The sequence below is a fragment of the Pan troglodytes genome, chromosome 10, assembly GCF_028858775.2.
Source record: "Pan troglodytes isolate AG18354 chromosome 10, NHGRI_mPanTro3-v2.0_pri, whole genome shotgun sequence".
In the NCBI taxonomy this organism is placed as follows: Eukaryota; Metazoa; Chordata; class Mammalia; order Primates; family Hominidae; genus Pan; species Pan troglodytes.
This window is the reverse complement of record NC_072408.2, coordinates 7,675,683-7,699,792: the sequence shown is the minus strand read 5'-3', so window position 1 is coordinate 7,699,792 and position 24,110 is coordinate 7,675,683. Positions and strand designations below refer to the sequence as shown.

The window sequence follows — 24,110 nt, the reverse complement described above, 5'->3', positions numbered from 1 at the left end:
GGGGGTCTCAAGAGTCTAGTTTTCTTTCGCAGGGGCTTCGGGAAGGCAGGGATCTTCGTTGTATCCTAGATGCCTAGCTCGTGCTAGGAGCTGGAAACAGGTGTGTTGCATTGAACTCAGTAGGAATCTTGGCAGGCTGTCTGCAGGGCTTGGTGGGGTGGGAAATTCACCACCTTCCCTTTTTCCCATCTCACTGTCAGATCTGATCTACTTCATGAGGTCTCACCTGGACGATAGCCAGAGACTGCAGGCTCAGCTCTCATTGCTTCTTATTCTAATTGCCTGAAATCCCGAGGAAATAACTCTTACCTTTTGGAAATGTATAATCTAGTGGGGACATACAAAACTCATATACACCCTTATGTGGAATGTTGACATTTTGCTTCATGATTAATTGTTCTGAAAGTCCTTTCCACTTACCCCTGTTTAGGTTTCCTGTCTGGATTTAGGCTCCATCACAAAATCTAAGGTTCAGCAAAAACGAGAGGCTCTAAGTGCTTCTGAGTGAGGACATGAGAAGGACCTGGGAATAAAAGCACTAGACCCTTACAGACTCATGAGCAGCAGCAGCTGGCAGCACTGGGCTGGGAAGACAGGAGCTGCTGGGGCCTCTGGCTGCTGGTTCAAAAGACAGTTTGGATCCATTCACTCCTCTCTGGAATGATCTAGATATGCTACCTATAAATATTTTAGACTGGTCCCCATTGTTGAGGGACTTACACAGCCTATGCTTTCAGGGCTGTAGCAGTTAAGGACACAGAATCCAGAGCCTGGCTGGGTTCAAAGGCCGGCTCTAATACTTAAAAAATGGGTGCTCTTGGCCGGGTGTAGTGGTTCATGCTTGTAATCCTAGCACTTTGAGGGTGCAAGATGAGAGGATCCCTTGAGGCCAGGAGTTCAAAACCAGCCTGGGCAACATAGCGAGACCATATTCCTACAAAAAACGTTTTAAAAATGTAGTGTAGTGGTGTGCACTTGTAGTCCCAGCTACCCAGGAGGCCATGGCAAGAGGATCCCTTGAGCCCGGGAGTTTGAAGCTACAGTGAGCCATGATTGCACCACTGCACTCCAGCCTGGGTTGTAGCAGGGCAAGCCGCAGACAACACCCCTCAGACACCGAGTTAAAGAAAGAAGGGCTTTATTCGGCCAGGAGCTTCGGCAAGATTCACATCTCCAACAACCAAGCTCCCCGAGTGAGCAATTCCTGTCCCTTTTAAGGGCTCACAACTTTTAAGGGGGTCCGCATGAGAGGGTCATGATTGATTGAGTAAGCAGGGGGTACGTGACCGGGGGCTGCATGCACCGGTAATTAGAACGGAACAGAACAGGACAGGGATCTTCACAGTGCTTTTCTTATACAAATAACTGATTACGTCAGGGGTCGATCTTTAACTACCAGGCCCAGGGTGTGGGGCCGGGCTGTCTGCTTGTGGATTTCATTTCTGCCTTTTAGTTTTTACTTCTTCTTTCTTTGGAGGCAGAAATTGGGCATAAGACAATGTGAGGGATGGTCTCCTCCCTTAGGGTGACAGAGGGAGACCCTGTCTTAAAAAAAAATAAAAATAAAAGGGTGATCTCGGGGCCTGGTGCAGTGGCTCACGCCTGTAATCCCAACAGTTTGGGAGGCTGAGGTGGGAGAATCGCTTGAACTCGGGAGTTCGAGACTAGCCTGGCCAACATGGTGAGACCCCATCTCTACAAAAATTTAAAAATTTTTCATTTCTAGTGAGTTTTCAGGTGATGTTGCTGCTGCTACTTCAAGGAGCACACATGGAGAACCACTGGCATATAGGAGAAAAACGCAGGCTTAGGATTTAGACACTGGGGCCATCCCTCAGTATCTGGTGACTTTGGGCATTTGACCTCTTTGAGCCTCAACTTCTTCACTTGTAGAATGGGACTACATCCCAGTTACTTGGGAGGCTGAGGCAGGAGAATTGCTTGAATCCAGGAGGTGGAGGTTGCAGTGAGCCAAGATCATGCCAAAATATTTATATATATATGTACCTATATATATGTATATATATATATATGAGACTAGTGTTGCTTCTCAACTTATGATAGAGCTACATTCTGATAAACCCATAGTAAGTTGAAAATATTGTAAGTCAAAATGCATTTAATACACTTAGCCTACTGAACTTCATAGTTTAGCCTAGCTTAACTTCAGCGTGCTCAGCCCACTTACACCAGCCTACTGCTGGGCAACATCATCTAACACAAAGCCTACTTTATAAGAGACTATTGAATATCTTGTGTAATTCATTGAATAATGTACTGAAAGTGAAAAAGAGAGTGGTTGTTTGGCTACTCGAAGGACAGTTTGTAAAGTGTATCACTTACGATGGTGCGAAAGCTGGGGACCATCTGTATTAATACCTGCTTTGTGGAGTCGTGCCTGACATACAGCAATATCATTATTTAATTATTACTGTTTAAATTTTAGCAATTTTGTTAGCCCCTGAGGGATGAGTAGGATTGAAGTCAGCAGAGATCGGCTGGGAGGGCTTTGGGGAATGTCTCTGAGAACCTCACAGCTAAAGTGGGCATAGAGCAAAGAGCAAAAGGCCAGATGGGTCTGGAAGCCCCAGGACAAGGCGCTGATTGGGAAAGTGCTCTTGTTTAGGGTGGATATTGAGAGGGAGCAGATCGATTCTTTGGAAATTTCTGTGTGGTAGGTAAATCCACGATTAACTCTGAACCCCGAGATGACAACAGTCTTTTCTGAAAGCTACTGACAAAACGGCCTCTTGCAGGGGAGGTGGAAAATGCTCCCTAAGAAAGAGCACGGAGGCCGGGGTGGCGGCTCGCGCCTGCAGTCCCGGCACTTTGGGAGACTGAAGCAGGAGGATCGCTTGAGCCCCGAGGTCGAGGCTGCAGTGAGCTATGACGGGGCCACCACCCCGCAGCCTGGGCGACAGAGCAAGGGCCTGCCCCAAGAAAACAGTAATAACTAAAATAAATAAGCAAGCAAGCAGCCCCGAGTTCCGGTTTCAACGCACGTGCTTTCCTGTTCTTCCCTACACACTCCGCTTCCGTTTGTAATTTATAGCCCCCTTTTGTTAGAGAGAAACCCGTCCGTCTCCTCGATCACAAAGGGGTCAAAGCCCGGGTGTGCCCGCGCCGGCGGGTTGAGCTGGGACCGCCCCGCGCTGTTTCCTGGCGCCCCCTGGTGGACACCGGCGGCGCCGCAGGCCTTCCGGGGAGGCCTCGCCCCACGTGGCCTCTCGGTGCTGCAGCTTTAGGCCCCAGCTTGCAGCTCGGGGCAAGGGCTGGAACTCTCAGTGAGACTGTGCCCAGGGCTCAGAGGCGGTTTCTGGACCAGTTACGTATTATTGCTGGAATAACATGCAAAAGAAACCCCACCCCGACGTGGATTAGAGACTGTTGATTTTTAAGGGCGAGATCCCTGCTCTTGGCTGCAGTCAGGAGCCTGCATGGGGCCTGCCCCAGACAGAAGGCCTCAGGGGTCTGGGCTTTTACAGCTTTTGGCCTGAAGACCAGCTGCAGCTTCCAGCCCCAGTCATTCATTCCCTGAGGCTCCCTCAGGACTGCTGAGCAAAGGCAGGATCTAGGGAAAAAAGGGCTCTCCCTGCAGTGGGGGTGTTTAAGAGCAAAGATTCACTCCCCAAACTCCTCTCCCCCACCCAGAAGCCCCTGTGCCTGAAGCCCCACCCTTAAAGAGCCTTACTTTTGCCTTTTTTGAAAAAGCTGTCTCATAAAAATTCAATGCGATCATCATTCATTGTGTACCTCATGTGGGCAAGGTGCTGAGCTAGGCTCCATGGAGACTCAGGCCCGTGGAAGATGGGGTCCGTGTGCTAAAGTGGGCAGCAGAAGGAGCCGTCTCAGGAGGACTCAACAACGCCCAAGGCCAGTACAGGCCAGGGAGCAGGCGACCTTCTTTCAAACAGGGCCTTGGTGGAGTGCACTTGGGGACAGGGTCTAGAAAGGAGGGGAGGCTTTCCCCGGGGGGAGCATGGTGAAGAAAGAAAGGCCTTTAGTCCTGGAGCAGAGCAGGAGCAGCTGGGAAGGGTGGGGTGTGTTCAGGGAACAGTGAGTAATCTGGTGTGGCCCCGCACGTCTGAGCATCACAGAGCCTGGCACAGGGTTCGCTCTTCAGGGGTGGGAGGAGGAGCTGGGGACCAGGCTAGAGAGGTGGGTGGGGGCCCCAGGAGAGAGGACTACCCTTGAGTAACAGTGACCCTGGAGACCCAATGCAGGTGGGCTTGTGTGAGTGTTTCCCTTCCTGCAGGCGGCTCGAAGGCGAGAGCCAGCAGGAGCGAGGAGAGAGGCTGCCCAATGGGTACGGGAGGCATTTCAAACACAATGGAAGTTGTTAGGACCATAAATGGTGCCTACTTCAAAACTGGGGCTGGGACGGGCCCTGAGTCACAACACAGTATTTGAAATGCCTCTAGGCCCACACGTGGGAGTATAATCCTCTGTGGGATAGATTTCCCTCTCATCTCATATTTGTTTAATACTTCACAGTTTTCAAAGCACATTCCCCCACATGATCCTATTGATCTTTCTAACAGCCCTTTGTGCTAGACAGGGCAGATATTATTCCCACTTCAGAGGAGGACCAGCTAGGGTCTGGGTGAGATGAAGTCATAAATTCACTTTTGTTTTAACATGTTTATTTTAACCACTGGCCTTTTGGGGGTATGTCTTGGTCTGTTTTGTGTTGCTATAACAGAATAACTGAGACTGGGTGATTTATAAACAATAGAAGTGTATTTGGCTCATGGTTCTGGAGACTGGCAAGTCCAAGAACATTGCATTGGCATCTGGTGAGGGCCTTCATGCCACATCCTTCCCTGGTAGAAGGTGGCAGGGCCAGAGAGCTTGCAAGCATGAGAGAGGAAGGGAGCCAAGCTCATCTTTTTTTTTTTTTAATCCTGAGATAACCTGACCCACTGCCATGATAATGGCATAAATGAGGGCAGAGCCCTCGTGACCCAATTGCCTCTTAAAGTTCCCACTTCTCAACACTATTACAGCAGAGATTAAGTTTCCAACCCATAAACTTTAGGGGGCACATTCAGACCATAGCAGAGTGCATATTTGCTTTTGTTACCAATTTATTATTATTATTATTATTATTTTTTTTGAGATGGAGTCTCGCTCTGTCACCCAGGCTGGAGTACAGTGGCACAATATCAGCTCACTGCAACCTCCCTCCACGCCTGGCCTATTTATTTATTTATTTTAGAGACAGAGTTTTCCTCTTGTTGCCCAGGCTGGAGGGCAGTGGCACCATCTCGGCTCACTGCAACTTCTGCCTTCCCAGGTTCAAGTGATTCTCCTGCCTCAGCTTCCCAAGTTGCTGGGATTATAAGCATGCACCACCACACCCAACTAATTTTGTATTTTTAGTAGAGACGGGGTTTCATCATGTTGGCCAGGCTGGTCTCGAACTCTTGACCTCATGATCCGCCTCCCAAACTGCTGGGATTACAGGCGTGAGCCACCTTGCCCGGCCAAATTTATTTTTTAAGATGATAGTTCGTTCACATGTTTCAAAATTCAAAAGGTACAGATAACATTCCTTCTCTCAACCCTGTTCTTCCAGTCACCCAGGTCCCTTCTTACCAGTTTGAACCCAAGCCTTTTGCCTTTGGGTCTTTGGGTCTAGTGCCCCTTCTGAGGCAGCAGTGCAGGGGCTCAGGGACACAGCCCCACTGCAGATTCAGGAAAGCCTCAGACAAGTTTCACTCAGGTAGAGGTTATGCCTCCTCTTAGTAAGTGTGCATGTGTACCCTATGGGACTAGTCTTCTTTCATCTTAGGCTGCATATGTTTTTGTTTTTTATCTGTTTTTTTGTTTGTTTGTTTGTTTTTTGTTTTTCTGTTTTTTTCGTTTTAGATGGACTCTTGCTCTGTTGCCCAGGCTGGAGTGCAGTGGTGCAATCTTGTCCCACTGCAACCTCCGCCTCTGAGGTTCAAGCAATTCTCCTGTCTCAGCCTCCTAAATAGCTGGGATGGCAATAGGCTTGCGCCACCACACCCAGCCAGACTGCATGTGTTTATCTTTCGATCTTAAACTCCTTGGAGTAGGGAGTATGTCTTCCACTTCTTGGGCGCAGTAGAGTAAGGGTGAAAATTACAGGCTCTGGGCCTGGTGTGGTGGCTCACGCCTATAATCCCAGTACTTTGGGAGGCTGAGGCAGGTGAATCACCTGAGGTCATGAGTTCGAGACGAGCCTGGGCAACATGGTGAAACCCCGTCTCTACTAAAAATAAGAAAAATTAGCCGGGTGTGGTGGCAGGCGCCTGTAGTCCCAGCTACTCGGGAGGCTGAGGCAGGAGAATGGCATCAACCCGGGAGGCAGAGCTTGCAGTGAGCTGAGATTGCGCCACTGCACTCCAGCCTAGGCGACAGAGCGAGACTCTGTCTCAAAAAAAAAAAAAAAAAAAAATTAGCTGGGTGTGGTGGCACACACCTATAATCCCAGCTACTCGGGAGGCTGAGGCAGGAGAATCGCTTGAACCCTGGAGTGGGAGGTTGCAGTGAGCTGAGATTGTGCCACTGCACTCCAGCCTGGGCAACAAAAGTGAAACTCCATCTCAAAAAAAAAAAAAAAAAAAAAATTACAGGCTCTGGCACATAGAGGATTGGGATTTAAAACTCTGTGCTGTGTGATCTTGGGCAAGTTACTTAGCCTCTCTGAGCCTCCATTTTCTCAACTGTGATGATGATGCCCTCATCTACTTCGCAGAACTGTTGTGAGGACTACATAAGGTGACTCATGTCCTGTGTTTAACCCTGTGGCAGGCACAAGGTATGTCCTCTGTAAGTGGGAACCACCATCGTTCCAGTGTGCTGACAGCCCACTGTGTGTGCACACAGTGGGACAGGCCCAGGCACCCTTCCCAACTGAATTCTGACAAGGGGACTGACACCGAATTAAAAGCTCACCTAAGCCCCTTCCTTTGAACGAATCACTCTTCCCAGGCTGGGACCCACCCTTTCCCTTTGTGAGAAATCAGCTTTCCAAAAGCCTAGGTCGCCACTGTCCCCTTCTCAAGGGAGGCCTGGCTTTCCCGGGCAGTCGGTCATTTTGAGGCCACCAGCAGGGTGACAGGCCCCTGTTCCTCTGGGCCTGCTAGTGTGTAGCCCTGACTGTGCGCTGGCACACAGGAAGCTCCCTGCTAGTGTGTAGCCCTGACTGTGCGCTGGCCCACAGGAAGCTCCCTGCTAGTGTGTAGCCCTGACTGTGCGCTGGCCCACAGGAAGCTCCCTGCTAGTGTGTAGCCCTGACTGTGAGCTGGCCCACAGGAAGCTCCCTGCTAGTGTGTAGCCCTGACTGTGCGCTGGCCCACAGGAAGCTCCCTGCTAGTGTGTAGCCCTGACTGTGCGCTGGCCCACAGGAAGCTCCCTGCTAGTGTGTAGCCCTGACTGTGCGCTGGCCCACAGGAAGCTCCCTGCTAGTGTGTAGCCCTGACTGTGCGCTGGCCCACAGGAAGCTCCCTGCTAGTGTGTAGCCCTGACTGTGCGCTGGCACACAGGAAGCTCCCTGCTAGTGTGTAGCCCTGACTGTGCGCTGGCCCACAGGAAGCTCCCTGCTAGTGTGTAGCCCTGACTGTGCGCTGGCACACAGGAAGCTCCCTGCTAGTGTGTAGCCCTGACTGTGCGCTGGCACACAGGAAGCTCCCTGCTAGTGTGTAGCCCTGACTGTGAGCTGGCACACAGGAAGCTCCCACGTGGGTGTTCTCAGGGCTGGCAGGAACGACTCATGGGAGGGTCACCCATGCCCTGCAGTGGCCTCTCAGCGACGTCCTCAGCCCCCGGGATTCTCTGCTCAGAGCCGGCTTTCCCATCCCTAGATTACTCCGTGCTAGGAAGGACCCAAGGAAGCCTGTGTTCCAGTCCCTTCGACCTCGCAGATAAGAAAAGGCGTCCAGTGCTCCCGGCCCGGATTGCTCACTCATTAAAGCAGGGCTGGAATGTGGTCAAGGTGCCTTTGGTGACGCCCTCCGGGCTGCTACAACTCCCCTCACCAGGCCTACACTTCCCATGGGACACACACTGCCTGCCACAGGCCCCAGGGCCTAAACACACTGATCTGCGGGCTCCATGGCTTTTTGGTAGGGCAGTTACTTACCACTCTGGGGTTTACCCAACCTCCACGGCCCTCTGGGAGAACAGCCCTGTAATCTTGTTTCCAAGAAAGAGCAGAATGATCTGTTGGAGCTTATGGTCCCCACTGACCATAAAGCGGATAAACAATGAAAAACATGTTTACTTTTCTGTTAAAAAAGGCATTCCTTTCCTATCCAACCTAAGTTCTGTAAATAAACAAAAATATAGGCCAACAAGGATTAAGGGATAAAGGGCTGTCTGGCAGAACAATGAAGCAATCCTTGACTTCAAGGGATGGAATCGCACCAGCCTTAGGAGCTGGGACTTGGCAAGAGGCCTAGGTGACAGGGAAGTCTGAGCTGGAACGAGAGAGGAGGGCGCGGAAGAGGGAGGGTAATGACTGTGCCGGGCAGGCCCAGGAATGGGGCAAACCGCTGGGTCTCTGGTGTCCCCCACCCCCCTGCCTCATCCCATGCCAATCACCAAACCCACGTCCTCTTGTTGCCCAGATGCCCAGGGGCGTCCAGATCAAACTCTGGATCTACTCCCACCTTCCCTGCACTGGCCGCGCTCCAGCTTCATGCCGCCCCAAACTCCCCGTCTGTCCAGGTGTCATTGCTTGGCCAGATTTTGATGGGCAGCCTTTCCCACAGGCAACCGCGCCTTGAACAGGGACTCTGGGAGCCCAAAGCAATGAGTCTTGGGTCAGTGTCCTGCCGCCCTTGAGTGGCAGGGGAGGGGCAAGTGGGGCAGGGCAGAATGAGACCTGAGGAAGATACCGAGAGCCAGCCTCATTTAGAGAGGGATCTCAGCCTGGGAAAATGGGAACCGCTTGGATTCTGTCCTTCCTTCTGTGAAGGAGCAAAGTGTCGTTCTGCTGTCCATGGCCTCTGCCCTCCAGAGATGGGATTTTCCTCCAGTTTTATAGATGTGGAAACTAAGCACCAAAGTTCCAAGCCCAGAGGCAGAGCTGGGCCCAGAAACCAGCAGTCCTAGCCCACCGGCCCCCTGCTCCTCGAGGATCAGCAGAAAAGGGGCGGGGAGTGGGCAGAGCCCTGTGCGCTTGTGGCGGGTGGAAGCCGCCAGCCCACCCGGACCAGCTCTGCAGGGAGGGCGCAGAGGCCAGGGCCAGGGCCAGGGCCAGGGCAAGGGGAGGGCGGCAAGCGAGAGCCAGCGGTGAAGAGTCCGGTGAAACAGGAATGACTCATGCTGGGTGGCTCTGCTCCTCAGTCCAGCCCACATTCCCGGGTCTCTGTTCCCGACCCGCCTGGGCCTGGCCTTAAAGGGCCAGCTCCTCTGAGCAGGAGCGGGGCCACCCTGCTGCGCTCCCCACTCCTTTGTCATCCTGACCCTTGTGGAGTTGCTCCCAGTCCCTGGGCTGTGGGCGAAAAGGATGACCCCCTGCAGGATTTAGGGCTTTATCTGATCCTCTCCTCCCACTAGAAGGGAGGGGCCTCAGGTCATTCCATCCATCCCTCTGCCTCTGAGCAGGGCTGCACCTAAACTGGCCCACAAGGATTAGAAAAACCCGTTCCCTGCTTTTAAAGATGCTGCAATGAGAGGACCCCTTTCCAGGCACCTTCGCCCAGGGCCTCACTGACGGCCCTTCTGCCCGCCGTCCCCTGGGCTGCAGGTTGTGCTGGAGGCCCCTCCCTTCTCGGTCTCCCCACCCCACGCTGGCCCCATTTCACCTTCGGTTGATTCTTGAACTCTGGCTTGACGCACGCGTTTGGTGGGTTTTAGTTCGGCCCGTCCAGACTTGTGGGCGAGGCTCCCGTCCTGGGCCTCGGAGGGGTCCAGGTTTCCCATGAATCCCGTCCTGCGCGTGGGTTCCTCGGGGTGGAAACACCACCCGGCAGCCGCGGTGCCCAAGTCACTTCTCTGGACCGCGCGCGCCACCGTGTGGACACTCTGGAAAACCGGCGCCTGCGGAGCAGGAGGGGACACCCTGATCCCGCCCAGCACCCGCAGTGAAAGGCAGGCCTGAGTCGGCCCCGCATTTAGAGAGGAAAGGATGAGGCGCACCCCCTAAGCACACTGCGAGCCTCACGTCCTCTGTGAAGCAATGGCTCTTAGATTAATGTAACAACAAAGGCCAACCAGCTCTGTTAAAACTTACAAATAGCAATACCTTCCATAGAGGTTGGGAAGACCTCTGTGCTGCCCGAGTACTCACCCCTGCCACCCCCTGCCACCCCTTCCCCCACTATTTGGTCAGTGCTCAACACATACCACTAGAGGTTTGGGTGTAAGGTTTTGTCCACTGTTAACAATACATCTGGGGGAAGGGGGTCTGTCTCCCTCTGAGCTAGACCAGGAGGGAGGAGAAAGGGCAAAGCTTGCTGCTACCGGACAAACTGGAGGATGGGAAGAGAGAGGAGGGGTGGCACAGCCATGGGGCAGGGAGGCCAGGGGGCACAGTTGAACCTGGGCAGAGACACTTTGAATTTGGGGGCAGGGGGTGAGACTCTCTTGCCTAATGAGTGCTCTTGGAGACCGAGGACAAACCTTCACCAAATGGGCTAAGACCACAGGTTGCAGCCTTGGGGCCGACAGCGACCATGGGCCTTTGTGAAGTGTTGGCCCTGGGATCCCTGGCCCTAACCAACCAGGCCAGCTGGCCCTAGACAAGCCAGCCTTGCTTGAACTGGATTTCCAAAGGCCCTGAACACCATGTGTGGCCTCCCAAGTCCATGCAGGTCCTCATTCACCCTCCGTCCCTACCTCCTCCAACCTCACTGGCTGCCCCCAGCACCAGCTGAAACCCCGGCCCCAGCAAAATCAAACACGAAGGAAGACGGGAGAGATAGTGAGCACTCCATTCCTTTCGTGCCTATGGCCTTTTTTCTTATTTCTGTGGGCCCTGGGCCCCAGCCTGATTTTGGTGGCTGTCAAAAGGAGTTTGCCAGGGCCTGTTGTGAGCAGCCTGTGGCCCAGTGCTTACCCGGGATCCCAAGGAGGGACAGCAACTATGCCTTGTTTGGCATTGGGGTCCTCACAGCCCCAAGCACCGCCTGGCATGTACAGTCAATCTATTGAAGGAATGCTACCCGCTGGTCTCCATTCTACTCTCCCAGAGAAAGTGTTTAAATTGCTCCACTGGCCAAAGTGCACACTCCTGATTACCCTCTGTGAGTCCTGCCCCGACCAGAAGTTGAGGACACTCGGAATCTCAATAACGAACAACCCAGGTGCAGGGAACTGCCCCGTGTAGAAAGCTGATGGCCTGGAGTGTGGTCAGAGTGAAAGAGCCACTCCTGTATGTTTGATCCTCCAGTGACTGGTCCACAGAGTCAGAGAGGGGCAGCCTGCGGGGCACAGGCTGCCAGGGTGGATTCCATCAGAGCAGGTGCTGTTAGCACCCATGACCACCCTGTGCCTCTTGAATGTGTCTGTGCGTGTGCACCCTCCTGGCAAACAGAGCAAAGGGCCAGGAGCTTGGAAAGGAAGTGAGAAGAGCAGGGTGGAAACGTGGGGCTGAGTTTTGAAGGCAAACGTTAGGAGAAGGACTGGGGAAGAGAGGCTCCCTTCTGTTGGCCTAGGAGAGGATTGGTCCAATCTGTAGCCAGGCATGTGGATTAGAGCTGGATCTCCAAAGACGAGTGCCCAAGACCATATTTTAGGATAAGAAAATTAAACTTCTATTTATATTGAATTTTATGTAATCCTTTCAAATGTTTCTACTTTTGCATATTTTACTATATATATAATTAGTCCAATAAAAATATGTACAGTTGATAATGGAAGAATGTACATATATTGAGGATGCATGGCCAAAACAGTTTTTAATGCTGAGATTACACTATCAAGAAAGTCTGGAGACCACTGCATTTCAGAGTTTTGTTTTTGTTTTTGTTTTTGTTTTGAGACAAGAGTCTTACTCTGCCACCCAGGCTGGAGTGCAATGGTGTGATCTCTGCTCACTGCAACCTCTGCCTCCTGGTTCAAGTGATTCTCCTGCCTCAGCCTCCTGAGTAGCTGGGATTACAGGCGTGTGACACCATACCCAGCTGATTTTTTTGTATTTTTAGTAGAGACGGGATTTTGCCATGTTGGCCAGGCTAGTCTCAAACTCCTGACCTCAAATGATCCCCCTGCCTTGGCCTCTCAAAGTGCTGGAGTTTTACGGGCATGAGCCACCGCACTCAGCCTCATTTCAGGGTATCCTAAGGGCTCATAGAATCCAAAGGTTCTGATAGATAGGTAAATCAGTTAGCCTATGTGTAAATCAACTGTCCTCTGTGTAAATCCCTGAGGTACAGAGAAGTGAAGTGACTTGCTGGGGCTGCACGAAGTACAAGGAACATTCCAGACCCTCTGAGACCTGCCTATCCAATCATCCACACATCCATCCATCCATCCATCCACCCACCAATCTCTCCATCCATCCATCCATCCCTTCACCTTATACTTCAAAACAAAATCAAATGTAAATTATGCTTCAATAAATCCTAGCCAAAAAAATTAAAAACAAATTATGAGTGTTTAACTAGTATGCACCACTGTGCATATATAGGCACGCATCCATCTATCCATCCATCTGTCCCCACTCGGCAGGTATCTGTCCTGTCATGGTGATCTGCTGGGTCATCTTCCCTACCTCCAGGCCGTAGCATCCTTCAATCCATCCGTCTCTCCCCACTCGGCAGGTATCTGTCCTGTCATGGTGATCTGCTGGTCATCTTCCCTACCTCCAGGCCGTAGCATCCTTCAGAGTCCTCCATTCCTTCCTGTCTCACCTTGCTCCACTTCAGTTCCTTTTCACCCTGATCCTAAATCAATACTGTAACTTTTAAATGACTCTCCCTGCTTCTAGCCCTTCCTGGCCCAATCTGTTCCAAGCACCACTGCTAAATCAATCTTCCAAGTACTCTTGAGTGACTGCAGATTGCCCTTGGTCATGGCGCCCAGTCTGAATTTCTTGGCCCAACCCAGAGGCCCACAGCATATGCCCTGTATTGTGATTCTGTCTTTTGGAGTTAGTGGCTTCTGGAGAAGCTTTAGTAAATTATGCTTCAATAAATCCTAGCCAAAAGTAATAATTAAAATGATGTGAGTGTTTAGTATGCATTACTGTGTGTATACACTCATGCATGCATGCATGTGTATGCTGAGAGCCTGTGTCTGACAGCGTGTGTGCCTGAGCAGGGCGGCAGCTCCAGTGCTCCTGAGGGTTGGAAATCCAGCTGATGATCAGCTGCTGAGCTGTGCACCCTGCCTTGGGGGCCATGGCATTATGCGAGAGGAGGTGCCTTTCTCTATTTCACCCAAGCCTCCAAGCTCTTTTTATTGTCTTCTCAGGTGCTTTCCTCTCAGAGGAAAAGAACACAGCCCAAAGCTGAGGCCTGGCCCAGGTAAAATAGTGAATAGGGTGAGGAAGGTGCATTTTACCAGCAGCAGAGAACCCTCCCGGCTTTCTCCAGCCAGATGTGTGAAGGTGTGAGGGAAGGGGTGACTCTCCAGGAAGTATCAACTGCAACAGAAAGTCATTTCAGAGTGCAGAGGTCCTTATGGGTTTTCTCGTCCAACCCTTCATTTTATCAGGCCATGAAACTAAGGGTGTCATTTGCCCTGAGCTTCCCATCTGGTTTGGAAAGAGCTTTAAGACCTCTCTCCTCTCTCCCACCTCTCAACTGCTTCCCTTCCAGAGCTCCCCTTCGTAAGTCTGCGCTTTCTCCCCTACAGCCTGGAAGCTCCGACCCCAGGAGCCAGCCCATCAACCTGAACCATTACGCCACCAAGAAGAGCGTGGCGGAGAGCATGCTGGACGTGGCCCTGTTCATGTCCAACGCCATGCGGCTGAAGGCGGTGCTGGAGCAGGGACCATCCTCTCACTACTACCCCACCCTGGTCACCCTCATCAGCCTCTCTCTGCTCCTGCAGGTGGTCATCGGTGTCCTGCTCGTGGTCATTGGTGAGGAGCCCAGCCTGCAGTCAGGCCTTCTGCCTCGGCACCCGTGGCTGGCAGAAAGGCCCCACGTGTCCCCTGGGCCACCCTGCATTGGCACAGGCAGCTTCACAACCACACGCTGACCTGCAGCGAGCCCTCCGCTAACAGAGGCCCAAAGACCAACTTCCACCCCGCGAGGGCAGGCGCCCTGTCCTGTCTCCTGGTATCCCATGGAGCAGACCCTCCGCAGTACCTGCTGAATGACTGTGCCAGCACCTCGCTAACTGCTAACTCACTCACTCGCTCACCGCTTCTCCATGAGCACTCGTCCCCACGCCTACAGGACCCAGCTTAAGTTCCCAAATCCTGGTGGGATGAAGCACACTAGGGTGCCCCATCTACTGGTTGGCGAGGGCAGAGGCATCTCAGCCCGATGACGACCACCTCCCTTGATTTCTGCCACATGGGTTTCTGAAGGGCCCCTCTCTCCAAACTCTGGTGGGTGTTGTGGGGGCAGCTCCGTGCTGTGGCCCCGTCTCTGACCCTTTCCCCCCACTCCACTTCCCTGCAGCACGGCTGAACCTGAATGAGGTAGAAAAGCAGTGGCGACTCAACCAGCTCAACAACGCAGCCACCATCTTGGTCTTCTTCACTGTGGTCATCAATGTTTTCATTACAGCCTTCGGGGCACATAAGACAGGGTTCCTGGCTGCCAGGGCCTCAAGGAATCCTCTCTGAATGCAGCCTGGGACCCAGGTGAGGGAGGATGGAGGAACCCCAGCTCCAGGGACTCCCCAGGTGGCTCTTCTCTCTCCTCTGGGGCTTTGGGGCAAGAAACAGATCCCTTGCCAAACAAAGGGGGAAGGCCTGTAGCTCTGAGAGCAAGGAGAGGATCTGCAAGAGCCTGGCCTCGGCGAGGCTTGCACGAAGCCCCACTGCTGTGTTAATGGCTCTCTGCTCTCAGGCTCAGGTTTTCCCACGGTCTGGGACAGGGTGGAGGCGATGCCATTAGTGGTTGACTCTGCCCCTCCGGCAAGAGGAAAGGTGGAGATGGGGCATTTCTCCCTGCCACTGTCTAGCAGCTCTTGCTACTGACTGTGGTCCATGGGTCAGCAGCATCCACAAACCACCCAGGAACTTGCTGGAAATGCAGACTCTCAGGCTCTGCTCGAGCATGTGCTACAGGCATGTGCATGAGTAACGTGGCCAGGTGCATCCTGGGCATGCTGAAGGTTGAGGGGCATTGATCTGGCCTGCCATCCTCATTGCCTCTTCTCTGCTTCCCCAACAGGTTCTGGGCCTGGAACTTCTGCCTCCTTCCTCCGTGATCTGCCAGGCTCGTGGGCACTTTCCACAGCCCAGGAGAGCTTCTGAAAGGACAGTATAGCTGCCCTTGCTCCCTACCCACAGCACCTGAGTTAAAAAGTGATTTTTTTGTTATTGGTCTAAGGGACTTCCATCTTGGTCTGGAGTCCTGAGCTCAGACGCAGGTACTGCCAGCCATACCTTCCTGGTAGCATCTGCTGGACCTAAGTAAGGCATGTCTGTCTAAGGCCAAGTCTGCCCGGCTTAAGGATGCTGGTTCTGACTCTACCCCACTGCTTCCTTCTGCTCCAGGCCTCAGTTTTCCCTTCTTGTAAAATGGAATCTATATCTATAAAGGTTTCTTCAAATCCACTCTTGAGTCCACTTACTTGTCTAGTCCTGCAGGCTCAGGCATCCAGGCTGGTCTCCATCTGTGCCTTGGAGAGGCCTCAAGAGAGCAAACCGCAGACCTGGAGGGTGGGAAGGCTTTCAAATTACTTCCTCCTCTGTGGGTTCTGCTTGGAGCCAATGTTCCTGGCCCAGATGCCTTGCGCTTATCGTCATCTGCCCCATGAACTGTAGATTAGTCCATTGCAGATGGATGCACATATGCACAATCTTCTCCACGAACCTGCTGTAAGCTATTCTGGCTTTCAGTCTCAGCTTCCCTTAGGCATGTGTTTAAGGACTGCAAACTCATTTTGATCTTTGCCTGGGCCAAATATAACGAGCAAGGTAAATCTGTAAAGCATTAGCAAAGCATTGCCAACTCAAACAGAAATGATTTTTAGAAGGTCTGCCAGTTTAGAAACAGCCACTCGTTGGCTTCTCTCCACTGCTCACCAAACCGTTCTGGCCCTACATCTAGCCTTCTCCACCCAGCGTATCCATAGCTTTCCTCGGCTAAAACCACCAACCTCCATTAATCTGCTGAACAGAAAATGCCTAGTCTATTACACGGTGAGCTGCTCAGACAGGAACAATGTTGTCTTCTTCCTGAGTAAACTGCAGTGCAGAGAAGGCCATCGCACACACAGCAGGCATCACACTTGTGGTAAGGGTGGAGGGTGGTGTGGGAGGGTCCTTGGCACGCCCACCTGGGCCCCTCAGCCCAATCCTTTACATCCGTGAAGAGCAACAGGAAAAGACAAGCACCTTTTTTTTTTTCTAAGAAGTTGCTGTATTTAATGCTTCCCCTCCCACCACCCCACACCCTCCCCTACCCAAGACATTTCTCTAGGGAGTAGGGGCCTCGCCCGGCCCTTCCTCTTAAGGCAGATGGTGTGGAGGTAACATCAAACGCAAGGCACTGGCCCAGGGCGCAGGGGTGTGGGCAGGGCAGGAGGCTGGGCTGGCTCCTAGTCATTGGAAGTGAAGCAGGTGGGCAGTTTGGGCTGGTTCCAGCCTTCCAGTGCAATGCCCGAGGACGAGAGTGGTCCCAGAAAGAAACTGGCAGCCCCACTGGCCAACTGCAGCCCCAGCCTATGCCCCGCGATCCTTCTCCAGGGGCCAGTCGGCCTCAGCAGGGACCAGAAGAAGCCACAGCCCAGGGAGCAGGTATGGCCTTCCTAAGCCACAATATCAAAAGTCTCTGTCCTTCATGATTCCTTAAAGGGAGGCAGGGATTCTCGCCAAACCCCCAGAAGGTTCTCCACGGGCTCTATTCTCCCATGTGCCAAACTCGTGCTCTCAGGGAATGCAGAGCCCACTAGGCAGACCCTGCAGCTCCAGTGCTGTGGTTCGGACCGTCACAGCCTGGAGCGCGGGCTCAGTGGCCTGGTCTTCTGGGCCCCGCCGCACCTCCCCCAGCCCTGTGCTCACCTCCCTAAACAGACTCTGGAGTTCAAGATCCAGTGTCCAATGCACCATGGGTGAATTCACAGCAGTGGCGGAGGCAGCAGCAGCAATAGAAAAAACCCCCAGCCACAAAAGCACCGGGGTTATTAGTGCAAGAGAAGTACAAGGTCACCAGGTGACAGAAAGGGTGGCGTCGACTAAAAAGGCTAAGGGCTATTTTCCCTGAAACTGCCCCACTCTTCAGTTCCTCCTGTCCCACTCCTCTCCCTGCTTCCAGGGGATATCTCAGGGCAATGTCCTCACCTCCCCAAACCTCTCATCCCACCCCCTTCTTATCCTGCTCCCCGTCCAGGGATTTGCCCCCATACACCCTTTCCTCTTCTTCCACTCAAGGCCAGGTGGGCAGAAGGGCAGGTCTGCAGTGGAGCTGGACTGTGAGGCTCACAGCTTCCACTTCCCTTTTCGTCCCTTTCTGTCCAGCCCCCACCCGCTTCTTGCCTAAGGAAATTGACAGATATGTCCACATCCTCTTTACCTCTTCTCCATGTCCTCTCGGGAGGCCTTACCCACAGGCATGCCGGGAAGGGAAAGGGCTTCTCTCCCCTGCCTTCATCACCCTGCCTGTTCTGCAGGCCTCAATGTCCAGTGCCAGGGAGTGGCAAGCCCCCTGCCCGCCAGCTCCCCACCTCCCAATGCCCAAGCACCAGAAACAGCCCGTTCTGTGCTTCTGGTCTGACGTGAGCCATCCGGAGGAAGTTAATGCCCTAATCAGTGGCCAGCTGTTTGGTGGCTACTGGGAGATGTGTGTCTCTGGAAGGCACGAGCCTGGGGTGGAGCAGAGACCCGCCCCACGTGGGACCAGCCCCGCGGCCAGGGACAACGCCCAAGGGACATAGGAGTGGGCGGGAGGCCTGCACGTGGGGACGGTCCCTCAGTGCACAACCTCACCCCCGCTCTGGACAGCAGTTTCGGTTTTCTGTGTTTAAAATCCCCGCCCCCCAATAAAACACGTCCACTAGAAGAGGGTCTGGTGTCAGCGCTTGGCGTGAGGAGCGCTTGGGGGATGTGGGCGTGCACCTCCGTGGATGAGGATGGTGTCGCTCAGTCAGATCTCTCCTTCCCGACCCGTCCTTCTCAGGAGCTCTTCCCGTGCTCGACTGAGCAAGTGGCCCCTCCTGGCCTCTCTCTCAAAGTCCTCCCTTCTGAAGGCCCAGGAGGCAGAGACAGGAGCCCCGGAACCCGCCTCTGTGAGGGGACAGCTCCAGGTGGAGTGGGCCGTCAGCTTCGAGGCCTCTTGGGGTCCAGCCGTCACCCCACTCCCCATCCCTGAACAGTAGCAGGGCCCTGGGGAGCCGCTGCTAGTCCAGAGCGGGGAGTGCTGGGCCCAGCGGACACCCTCCGGCTACAGCGTCTTCATCTGGCGGCGGCTCCACATGCCTCGCTTGGAATGGAAATGATGGAAGAAATTCCTGAGGGAGAGACGCTCCACGTCCAGGCCCGCTTGGAGTATCCTGGAGGAGGAGCAGCCGGATGAGCCAACAGAAGCACAGAAGGCAGCTGGGGGGCCCCTCCCCATCGACCACAGACCCTCTGTTCGCTCCCCACGGGGCAGGGGAGGCAGGTGCAGTGGACGGCTGTGGGCTTTGAAGCCAGGCAGCCTGGGTTTGGATCCCAGCTGCATGACTGGGTACGTCACGCCTTCTTTCAGAGCCTGTCTGCTCATCTCTAGGAGGACGATTATCACATACGTGTAATGAGAGGATAATGTGTGATATAGAATTCTATCTATCTAATATTAGAGTAGACATACTATATACACATCAGAGGTGGGGAAGACGAGAAGGATGGATGCTGACGGCTCAGCACAGCTCCTGGCACACTCTGAGTGCCCCATAACTGGCGCCCAGCCTCCAGGGCACACGTCATAGATGGAGGAAGGCAGGGCTGCTGCACTGAGACACCTGGCGCCCAGGCCCTCCCCAGGCCTTCTGTGCATGCGCAGCCTGCAGGGTGTTCCTCTCACAGGGAGGCTGCACTTCTGGCAGGGCTGAGAGTGGCCGAACTGGATGCCTGAGCCTCCGAGGAGGCAGGAGGTTCAGGGCTGCACAGGAGCCGTGCATGGCAGCAAAAGCCCAGCACAGAGATCAAGGTGGAGGTGACTGCTGGACCCGGCTTCCCAAATCAAGGCTTCCAGCTGCCCTGGGGGCTCCTTTGATCTCAGACCCTTTTTATGAGCTCCCAGTTATCTAAGTTCCTTTACCTTCCCCCTTTTCACTCGAATTCCCTTACTGTGTCACCTTCCTTTTCTTTCTTCCCTCAACGGGAAAAAACACCAATAGACCTAGTTTTCAAGCCTCTAACACTTAAGTGAGTGAGATTTGGGGCAAGTTATTAACTTCTCTTCAAGACTCAGTCTTCTCATCTGGAAAATGGAGATCATGATGCCGACCTCACTGAGGTCCGGGGAGAAATAAACGAGGTAACGGATGTGGATGGCCGGCCATGTATAGGGACCCAGTGACTGGTGGATGCATTTTGTCCTGCCTCTCGGGAAGAAGTGAGCGTGTCTTCGTGTCGAGGTCCCGCCCCCAGTGCTCCTGACCTTGCCCTGTCCACCTCCTGTGGATGCTGTTACAGCGCTTATGCCCTTCTGCAGGGTACCCTCCCCTCTCCTTTGCTCCCTCACCATAGGCTCAGATCTCAAGGCACCATCCTCTCTCTGCCCCTTCTCTTGGCGGCACATTTCTTGAAAGAGGAGCCTCACACGGAACAGCCTCCACCTCCTCACCACCCATGGCCTGGTGTCCCTGCCCAATCTTGCTCTCCTTGTCCACCTGCCAAGGCAGCAGCTTGTACTGTGTTCTTCTCTGAGGCTTTTCATCTCATTGACCCTTTCCTCCTGCTCCAAACCCCCAGGTCCCTTGGTGTCTCATGACCCGGCACCTCCTGGATGTCCTCTTGCCCTTCAGTGGTCTACACTGTCTCTTCTGCTGGCCCCAAAGTCTTTCCTGACCTTTGCCAGGTCTACTTATCCATTCCCACAACTCTGGGCTCCCCACTCGGCAGCTGACGGGAGGCGCACTACCCTCGGGCTGGGGAGGATGCAGTCTCTCCCACGGTGCCCTGCTTGGTGCTGAGAACATCATGGTTTATGTCTACACAGCTTGGTGTACCTGGTACACGGTGTGCCAGGCATGTTAATTTTCACACCAACCCTGTGACACAGACAGAGGGCGAGTCACACCCCTCTAATAGAGAAACTGAGTCCCAGCGAGGCCGGTGATTTGAGGGCGTCCTCCGAGTCCAGTGCTCTTTACCGTGCTTTGGGACTCTGCGGCCGAGGGGGACAGCTAGGCTGCTGTAGCCTGGCTCCCTGCCTGGAGCGCCATGGAATTCCCAGGCCTCGTGGATGCCCTCCTCTTCCCAGTCACCTGTCCAGCAGCTCCCAGTCTTCCCCGCCCCAGCGGTCTCGGAACTCCTTGGTGTTCATGCCCCCAATCCTGTCCAGGTCAGACTTGTAGATGCCAAGCAGCCCGAACCCATTCACCTCCCAGTAGCCTGTGGACAGACAGGAGCTTCGGGTGAGATGAGCCAGAGGCCAGGAGGAGGAAGGAAGGAGGCTTCCAGGCTGTGTGCCTAGAGGCTCTTCTGAAAGTCAGAGGCTGGGGGTGAGGGAGGCTGAAAACTGTCTTAGCTGAACAAGTACTTTGCCTGTTTTGGAGGAAAGACCCCTAACTAAGGTTCAGGGCTCAGCAGTGCTACCAGGCTGTGCCCACGGGCTGATGACAACCCTACAAATGGATCGGACAGCGGCAGCCACAGAAGACACAGCTGTGTGTCAGTTTACATGTCCGTTTCCCTTTCCACAGGCAGGAGGCTACCTTTCCCATCTTTGAATCCCCACAGGGCAGAGCATCTGGCACACAGCAGTGCTTAGTAAGTGTGTGATGAATGAATCAAGGAGAAGACGGCGCAGGAGGTGTGCACTGCTGCACCTGCTGCTGTGGCTGTCAGCTCAGCCCAAGGGGACCTTGTCTGGTGAGTTTTCCGGGGAGTGAAGGCCACAGGAGGGCAGGGTGGGGCAGGGGAGGAGGATGCTGACGCTCATAGATATGACTGTTCCCAGCTCTGGAGTTAAGAGCCAAGATCAGAGAAGTCTTTCCTCCCTCCCCAGTCTGAGCAGGGCTCACCCTCAGGCCACTGGGGGGTGGCCCCACAATGCAGCCTCATCACCATGGGGGCAAAGGCCATCTTTCCCTCCACACAGTGCTTCCGAATGGCATCGATGACTCCAGCTGGGAAGTGGATGTGGAGGTCACAGAGGAAGATGATGCTGTGCGGGTCCTGGGGACAGATGTGGGCAGGGTCAGCAGACCCTGCAGACCAGAGCTAGGAGGTCAGGTCGCCATCTAGGAGAAGCCTCGGAGTCTTCCCTATTGGAGTGATTCACAAACTCCCACAAAACCAGCTGCTGGGCAGAGTTCCACAGTGCTGAACACTGGAGCACAGGTCTTAACCATCAGAGTGAATTCTGACTCCTCCCCACTCTTTATGGGCTCCAAGGACCCTGGACAACTGGGCAAATGCTCCACTGTGATTTGCTGGTCCCACCCTAGCACTGGCCTGCAGCACAGCAGAGAGGACCTCCTGTGTCCTCATTCCCGTCCTCCCTGAGGGGCTCACCACCTCATTTACCCCAAATGTCTCTCTACCTCTTAACCAGCCTTGAATTCCATCTCGCAGGCCCCATCCAGGCCCTTTACCTTCACGAGGTCTATGCCAGCCTGAAGTCCAGCTGAGCGTTCAAAGTTTCCACTTAGCTTCACGTACTGGTAGCTGCAGGAAGGGGAGAGAGGGCTGAGTATCAGGACTCAGCTGCGGTGGTCCCCTGGAGGAAGTTGGCAGGCATAGAAGAGAGATGATGTGTGCTCCTGGGATGGGATTATGGGCAGGTGAGCCCTCTGGGAAAAGTTGGAGACTAGGAATCAGGAAGGCTGGGCAGGACTCCTGGCTCTACCCTGGACCCAGCAGCCCTAGGACTTTAGGATGGATGTGGCCCATGCCACCCCCTGGCTGGTGGTGCCCCTCACCTCCGCAGCTTGGACCTCTTCAGCGCCATCTCAACATCCATGTCCTCGCTGCTATAGTCAGTGATGACGATGTTGAAGTGTGGGTCACCGGTGACCTGGGACAGGTTTTCCATGTCTTTGATGAATTGCTGTACCCAGCGTGCCTGGTTCTTCACTACCCCAGGGGGTCAGGCAGGAGAAAGAAACACAGACAAGGTGAAGATGAGCGGATGAGCGCCTCCACTCCCAGCTCCCATGTGAGTCAGGAGTGCCCGTCGGACCTCGGCTGAGGGGACAGTGCAACTCTGCAAAACCATTAGCAGTGCAGCACAGAGACGTGAGGCAGAGGGAGTGCTCACCAGTTACGGGGGCCTCCACATCCTGCTCCCCATGTTCCCTCCTCCCAGGCAGGGGACCCACGAGAAGGCCTTGGCTGGGGCTCATTGTCAGTAGCCCGGCCACGCTCTACTAGTGAAACCCTGTTATCTGTCCCTCTTAGTATTGTCGTCCTATCCCCATCATCCTACCTCTGTTGTTACACTTCTGCCTGTTGTGTGTTCCTCCTTCTCATATAAAACCCTGCTCATCACTTCATTAAGTACCCTCCGTCTTACTTCCCCAGACCAATGATCATCCCCAGTGTTAGCAACCCCAGTTATCACACCCAATCCTGAAACCTAGTATGAAAGAAAGAGCACTGGCCGATGAGGCAGTGTTTGTTTTTAGCAGCAACATTTACTAGCCACACAACCTTAAACCAGTGACTTTCCTTTTGTGAGCCTCAGTTTCCTCAACTATAAGGTGGTCTTTCTCAGAAGTGCTTATGGGATCAAATCAGTGCAAGCAGATGTGGGTGCTCCTGACAGTGTTAGGACCCCGCCCCTGAGAATGTCGAGGCTCAGCTTGAGGCTCACCAGGCACGACGAAGTGGACCACGGCTCGGTGACTCCAGGAGAAACCCTGAGGCCAGCACAGCTTGGGCTCTTGGGCCCGGGTATTCAGGACCTGTCTCCTACGGTTGTGTGGGTCCCAGACCAGGCCTTGCAGGTTCCGGGCCTCGGCCTCCTCCCCACCAGCTGGATCGATGCCCTGCCAGCCTCGTGTAGACACATACTCCGAGAGCCGCACCACGCGCTGGCCTTGTTCCAACAGTTCAAGCTCCAGGAGGTAGCGACCCCCACGTAGCTGGTCCTGACGCTTTTCCACGTTCACAATGCGCTGTAGCTGGTACCTCCTATGGCAGAAAGTGTGGGGAGGCTGAGTAGTTCCTTTCCACACTGGGAGGGTGGCACGGTGTGTGAGAAGCCTGCAAGGCTAGTTGTTGGGAGACCCTGGTTTTTGTCCTAGCTTTGCCACTGGCTGGCTGTAGGGCCTCAGGCAAGATTCGCAATCTCTCTAGGGTTCGCTGCCTCCCTCTTTGAAAATGTACCTATTGAGCTGTGATGATCCTGAAGGTCTTTTACAGCTCCAAGATTCTAAGTACATGAGCTGAATAAGAGGGGTCACACTGAAGAGGTTCCCTGAGAAACTGACCCTCAATAAAAACGGTCGAATCAACATTCCCTAAGACAAAATGAGTTATAAGACAGATGTCAATTGGCTGGCTCAAAATCATTAGTCACTAGAGAAATAAAAACCAAAACCACAGTGTGATACCATTTCACACTCACCAGGATGGCTATTTAAAACAAAACACAATGCCAGGCGCAGTGGCTCACACCTGTAATCCCAGCATTTTGGGAGGCCAAGGCGGGTGGATCACACGGTCAGGAGATCAAGACCAGCCTGGCTAATACGGTGAAACCCTGTCTCTACTAAAAATATAAAAAATTAGCCAGGTGTGGTGGTGGGCACCTGTAGTTCCAGCTACTCAGGAGGCTGAGGCAGGAGAATGGCGTGAACCCGGGAGGCGGAGCTTGCATGAGCCGAGATCGCGCCACTGCACTCCAGCCTGGGCGACA

At 53.8% G+C, this 24,110-nt stretch overlaps 2 protein-coding genes across 15 annotated transcripts in view; one reads left to right on the top strand and one right to left on the bottom strand.

Moving 5' to 3' along the window:
• NINJ2 (ninjurin 2) overlaps positions 1-15,655 on the top strand; it is a 98,811-nt gene extending 83,156 nt beyond the window's left edge. For 5 of the 8 annotated variants that reach the window (XM_001149633.8, XM_063785399.1, XM_063785397.1 and 2 more), the window contains 3 exons: positions 13,774-14,002; positions 14,550-14,734; positions 15,270-15,655. In XM_001149633.8, coding sequence (XP_001149633.1) covers positions 13,774-14,002; positions 14,550-14,716 — 396 coding nt within the window. In that variant the 3' untranslated portion in view covers positions 14,717-14,734; positions 15,270-15,655. Of the gene's footprint in view, positions 1-13,773; positions 14,348-14,549; positions 14,735-15,269 lie in introns of all 8 variants that reach the window. The other 3 variants (XR_010147934.1, XR_010147933.1, XR_010147935.1) reach the window with 2 other exon arrangements.
• Positions 1,122-24,110, bottom strand: part of B4GALNT3 (beta-1,4-N-acetyl-galactosaminyltransferase 3) — a 125,036-nt gene continuing 102,047 nt past the window's right edge. For 2 of the 7 annotated variants that reach the window (XM_016922709.4, XM_016922708.4), the window contains exons 15-20: positions 23,064-23,383; positions 22,171-22,324; positions 21,844-21,916; positions 21,271-21,424; positions 20,512-20,638; positions 1,122-18,591 (exon numbers count right to left, since the gene is read on the bottom strand). In XM_016922709.4, the coding sequence (XP_016778198.3) occupies positions 18,483-18,591; positions 20,512-20,638; positions 21,271-21,424; positions 21,844-21,916; positions 22,171-22,324; positions 23,064-23,383 (937 nt within the window). In that variant the 3' untranslated portion in view covers positions 1,122-18,482. Of the gene's footprint in view, positions 18,592-20,511; positions 20,639-21,270; positions 21,457-21,843; positions 22,042-22,170; positions 22,325-23,063; positions 23,384-24,110 lie in introns of those variants that run through there. The other 5 variants (XR_010147930.1, XR_010147931.1, XM_063785396.1 and 2 more) reach the window with 5 other exon arrangements.